Below are 6,000 nucleotides of genomic sequence, written 5' to 3' on the forward strand. Positions count from 1 at the left end.
TGTGTTTAGACCCTGAACTAGAACAAGGTGAGCTGAAACAACATCTGGTGGGTAGGAAGATGTGAGAAAAAATATTCATCTGAGGGCTCCGTTTTTTTGACTTAATTCACTGACCTGGGAAATTATCATCTGATGTGTAAACATATATCTGGCCATACAGAATAATTTCTTGATGTGAAGTTCCTCTGTTTAGCGAAGAGTGCAGTATTGCCTGACAGTTTGCCTTAAAAGGACTCAGGTTGAAATCACAAGAAAATGGTAAAGGAATTCCACCTTGCATGGAGCTACTGTACTTTGTAATGTTGCATGTTTGGAATTGATGGGCAGCCCTTTTAATTTGTGGCTGGAATTTGCTTTTCAGACCACCCTGACAAGCACACAGAGAGAGCTGAGCCAGCTACAGGAGCTCAGCAACCACCAGAAGAAGCGGGCTACTGAGATCTTGAACTTGCTGTTGAAGGATCTGGGGGAGATCGGTGGAATTATCGGCACCAACGATGTGAAGACCGTAAGCCGGCTGCCTCCACCCCTTTGTCCTCTTCACCCGCTCCTACTGTTGGGTGATTCTGAGTCACACTCAGTTCTCTTAAGTACCTAGTTTTGGCTTTGTGTGGACCACATGCTGGGAAGTGCCGGGATGAATGAAAAAGGACTGACGGAGTGACTGAGTGTTGCGGTGAGGGTGAGGGAAATAATTTGCCTTTCAAATTTGTGGACTGTCTTCAAATCTTGGTTCGTTTCATGTGAATCGGTTGAGTCGTCAGACTTATTTGCCAGTGTCACAGAAGTTTGGAGCTGGATTGCGTAAGTCACAGTTGTAGTCTCAGAATATCGCTTGTTTTCCCTGAGAACCCAGTGCAGTGAAAAGTCGCGAACACATCGATATGAATTAGGGAAGTTTGCAGCTGAAAGTAATAGGATTCTAACAGTGGCTTACGAAATGAAAACACATTTAATCATCCCCATATGTGAAGTCAAGAAACGTGGCGTTCAGTGGGATCTGCGACCCGGGCCTTCACCGGGAAGACTGATGCTCTGCCCCAGGCCACTGCTTCGGAATCTGCATTTGACAAGACTCCCATTACAGCTTGATAAGCAGATTGTGAGTCAGTGAAGGGGCTCCACAGTGCCAGGCACCCAGCCCTTTTGCCTGTTGTATTTCTGCCGTCCTAATCCTGTTATACAAAGTGTAGCCTTAGGATTTTGCATCGTGGTAGCAAGACAGCTGCTATGGCGTCAGTCATTACATCCACACTCAACCACATGCTAAGCAGGGTGGGCTAAAGAGGCTGGCTTCTTCCACCCAAGAGGGAAATACATCCCATGAATCCCACGTACACGGTCCCTTACACCTCACTGGCCAGAACTGGACCCGTGGCCGCACCACACTCATAGGCAAGGAGAGCTGGGAAAGCAAAGAGGAATAGGATTACTACAATCGGCTCGAAATGATCATTGTTAATCCCCTGGACTTGTAGACACTGTATTTCCTGATAGCAAGGAAGAGAAGTGGGGGGAATGAGGGTGGTATGGAGCTTTGCAGACCCTGAGACTAGAGGGACAGGAGAATACAAGAATACTATCGGCCAAGAATAGTCGACAGTTTGCTACAATATAGAGAGGTCATCGGCTTTAACCACAAAAATAAAGTGGAGACATCTTTAAAAAGTTTTATTGACGTATAAATTACATTAAAATAAGTTTCACATATTTAAAGTAGACAGTTTGGGAAGGTTTGACATATACATACATATGCAGGAAACAGTGAGCAACTCTTAAGAAAATTAGCATTTCCACCAGCCCCCAAAGCATGTGGGGCTATTTCTGGTTTCTATCTTGTTTCGTTTCTAGTCTTTATGCCAATACACAGTATTTTGACAACCATGGCTTTAAAATAATACACCTTGTAGCATGCAGTTACTGATAAATGTATGTTGATTTTATCAAGCTGGGAAGTGATATTATATCGCTTACCTTCTCACAAATCCCTGAAATGGAATTTTTTGAGTTTGGCCATTTTGCCTTTTACAAGGTTGAATTCTCCACCAGTTTGCTTAGGTTGCGAGGGTTGCGAGGTGGGATTGTTAAATGCTAGAAAAGGTGCTCAAGGCTAGGTCTCCATTTATAGACTACTTCTGGGAAATAGAGGAGCCTTTGGACGGTGTGGCAGGTCTAGGCTTACAGTGTATGACCTCTTGTAAATAGTCATTCTTCCAAGGAACCTTCATTGTAACTGAATATTTCATGAATCCTTGTGAATGAATGTAATTTTAGCACAGAACTCTCAGGTTCTAAAGGGTTAATCTTATTAAGTTCCAGTTTGGTGGTTTTATATTTGAGGATTTAATTTTTAGAACCCTATGTTGGTGTTGAGCAATAAAGTCCCGACACTGGGCTGATTAAATGGCCTCACAATACGAAGGCGGTGCTGATTTGCGAGATGTTGGTGCCTGCTGCAGATAACGATAAAGGAAGGTATTTTTATGCTATGTTTTAAAATAGAGCTGATGAAAATGCTAATGAAATCAAAGAGTGTCTGGGTGCTCTGGCATTAAAAAAGAAGTCCTTACCTTCGGGAATCTGAAGTATGATTGAGATTATTTTTAAATACTCAATTGGATGTTTTTGTGATTATTTTAGGATTCTAAACTTTGGATGCCCTCGTTAATTTTCTTGATAACTCTCACCTATAAATTGTCATCTTCTCAAAGACCTTTTTTTCCTTGTTACTTAATTGTGAGGGCAGTGAAAGCTGACAGGAGCTGTGGGACGCTGGGCAAGTTGGTTTGTTACTTCTGCTTTATTTCCTACTTTGTGAAATGATGAGATGAGTCCAGATATAATCTCAAAGCTTATCAGCTCAGAAATTACAGGACTTCTACATGTATTTGTTACGTTTATCGTTGTTGGTACAGGTACTGTTCTTATTGGTTATGATGGTTAATTGAAACGGTAGTTACTTTGATACAAGAAAAATATGTTTCAGTGATCTTGTATTTCAGTTCCTAAAATCCTGCTCAGTTCTTAGAAGGCCCCTCCTGATAGGAGTCGAGCAGAGGACAAAGGATGACTGTCAGAGATCCCCCCAGCCCTCAGTTCCAGGGTATGACAGATCTGAGCCCCCAGGAAATAACACCCACACCCTCCCACCCCCATATTTTCCTACCTCAGTTCTGCCTTGAAACATTTCCAGGGTCCAGGCAGCGTTCCATTTAGTCAGCAGAACAAGAGGAGCATGGTGCTGACTGTCCACGTATGTTAGTGAGCCCCCGCTTTCGTGTACCTCCTCACCGGTGTGCCTTAAAGCAGAGGTGTCCGGGAGTCTAGCCGTGAATTGTAGGAAAGTGAGAAAATAGTTAGGGGTAGTTACTGTAGTTACTGTGTTTCAGTAAAAATAATAGTAAGTTCAAGCTGAGCTAGAGTAAATGCAATGCATCACATCAGTTGCTGAGGTTTCTTTGGAGTCACGCGGACTTCTTTTCTGTGCTGTTCTAACTTCCGTGGCTTAAATGTGAGCGCTCGCCTCTCTTGCTTCTTACTCGGCTTAGGCGTGGCAGAGTGCCTCCCGCTGCACGCTTTGTGCCCAGGAGCCTGGGGTGGGGACGGGGTGGCTCCCTCTGCCTAGCGGGGGAAGGGGCAGGTGCATCTTGCCCTGTGGTTGCATGAGGGCGTGGTCCTTCCTGCTGGGCTGGGCGCTGGTCCTGGGTCGCACTGCCGTGTTTGTATGGCCGGACACGGCAGTCCATGGGGAGTTAGAGGCAGCGTCTCAGCCCCAACTCTGGTCATGAGTGTTGAAGTTGCGGTGGCCTGGAATTACCGGAAACTCTCGGACATGAAACCAGGAAGTGTAAAATAAACTCCGCAGTAGTCAGAAACCATTTATTTGGCATATTGCTTTTTCTTCATCAGGCATGGACTCAAAATCTCCTTTTACAGGTCCCAGGAAAAGGGCAGGCTTTGGAAATTATGGTCTCTTTGGGAGAAAGAAATATGCGGCTCTCACTGTCCAGGAACCCTGTCATTTTATGTGTATGCAGTTACTCTTCCTCCACCCACCCGGGAGGTGGGCCCAGGAGGCGAAGTGTCCTACCTCGCCAGACCTAGAGACGGGGTTCGTGCTCTTCCTGGGGTTCCAGGCTGTTGGCTCGGCAGCGCGCTCCCACTGGAGCAGTGTGTCACACACGGAGAGCGTGAATGCTCTCTCTCTCTCCAGAAGCTGGGTCGTGTGTGGGCTACATCTGTAGGAAGGTGGTTTTCGTCCTTGTCCATGCAGGGCCAGTGACAAAGACAGAAGAACAAAACGGAATTTAAATACTGCAGGCTTTGCTCACCCCGCATCTCCGGGCTGTTGGATTTTAAAGACAGTGTAACGAGGAGCAGTGCTGGGGGCGGGTATCTGGCAGTCGGAGACACATGCAGCCAGCGTAGCCAGAACCTTCGACGGAAGGGTCGGAGCTGATCTTAGTGTGTTATTGCTGTCAGCGGCGACTCTGCATTTTACTGCTGGGTGTTGACGTCACTAATGACTGCTGTCACTGAATTGTGGAAAGCTGGTGCCGTAGTACTTAGACAGTCGAGTGGACTTCGTCTTTACTACTAATTTTCAGGGGTGATGTTCGATTTCATATTACCAGCTCCTAAATGCTTACTGAACAATAGTTAACATACGTGGAGGACAACAGTGACACAAGTGGGCAGTGAGCGTGTCCTGTGGGATATCAGAAAACCATAGCTGGAGTCATGGTTTTGAGCCGGTCGTAGCCAGCATCCAGCAACTGGAGTCCGGACAGTGCTGTTTCTCTTTTCCTGAGGTGCTAGGCCGCCCTCTGGTGGTTAATAAAGGTACACAGGCAGTTCTGGATTCATTCGGTCAGTCTGCCCTCTAGGGCGTACATACACAGCATTGGTGTCTCAGCAACTGCGTTTCCATCCCAGATATCCTGCTGCAGTTTTTGTTTCTAGTAGAGCTCTGAAACTTAGAAACCAATTATAAGAAAAAATAGGTTGGGAGCAATGAAAAACCATGTGTAAAAAAAGCTTCACCAAGAAGGGACCTTGGGATGAATGGTACATTCCTATTTGTGAGATTATGTTTGAGGACTATAAGGAAAGTCTTCTTTTAAATTCCAGCCATTTCTACTGGAAACACTGAAGGCCTTAGACTGCTTCTCCCCCGAATGAGCACAATGTAGAGAGCACAACTGGAAATTTGACTTGAACTGTTACCGGGATTTAGGGCCCCTGTAGGAACATTAGGCCTCCCTGCTGTTAGAAAGTGTGAGACACTGAGTACAGGACTTTGCCAGAGTGATTTTCCTTCTCGGGTCTTCAGTGTGCTTTCATGTGATGTCATCACTTTTATCCTACAAATCAGTTGCAGTAAAGAATCTGACTGAGGATAGTATCGGTAGAGGTTTTCTGCTGGCATTTTCATCTGTGGTTCCAGAGAATGGGGATTGAATGTGTAGTCATTTTCCCCTTTCCCTATGATTAGAAATTCTTAGTCAAAAACCTGTGGACATCCTGAAGGCCCATGGTCTGGTTTCAGGGCTCAGCGGACGGAAGTTGTAGGCGGTAGGCGGTGTTTGAGCGTTCCCTCCTCTGCTCAGTTGGCAGATGTGAACGGGGTCATTGAAGAGGAGTTCACCATGGCCCGCCTGTACATCAGCAAGATGAAGTCAGAGGTCAAGTCCCTGGTGAACCGCAGCAAACAGCTGGAGAGCGCCCAGATGGATTCCAACAGGAAGATGAACGCCAGCGAGCGGGAGCTGGCAGCCTGCCAGCTGCTCATCTCCCAGGTGGGCCGCCCCTTTCCTCTCACTTCGCCCGGGTCCGCTGGAGGTCTGCTCCCGCTGAGCCCTGTGCAGCGCTGGTGCGGGGTAACCGGATGGTTGGTGTGCTTCGCGCCTCAGAAGCACGACCCGCTCAGCCAAGGACAGCCCAAGTTTATTTATTTATTTATTTATTTATTTATTTTTGTCTTTTTGAGACAGGGTCTCC

General features: G+C 46.4%; 1 protein-coding gene across 1 annotated transcript in view; it reads left to right on the forward strand.

Moving 5' to 3' along the window:
- Kif5c (kinesin family member 5C) overlaps positions 1 to 6,000 on the forward strand; it is a gene marked incomplete at its 5' end in the record, with an annotated part of 99,160 nt that overhangs the window by 56,155 nt on the left and 37,005 nt on the right. The window contains 2 exon segments of the mRNA XM_013517505.1: positions 362 to 508; positions 5,610 to 5,798. Of these exon segments, the coding sequence (XP_013372959.1) occupies positions 362 to 508; positions 5,610 to 5,798 (336 nt within the window).

This window comes from Chinchilla lanigera, unplaced genomic scaffold (assembly GCF_000276665.1).
Source record: "Chinchilla lanigera isolate Chin_1 unplaced genomic scaffold, ChiLan1.0 scaffold00039, whole genome shotgun sequence".
Taxonomy (NCBI): domain Eukaryota; kingdom Metazoa; phylum Chordata; class Mammalia; order Rodentia; family Chinchillidae; genus Chinchilla; species Chinchilla lanigera.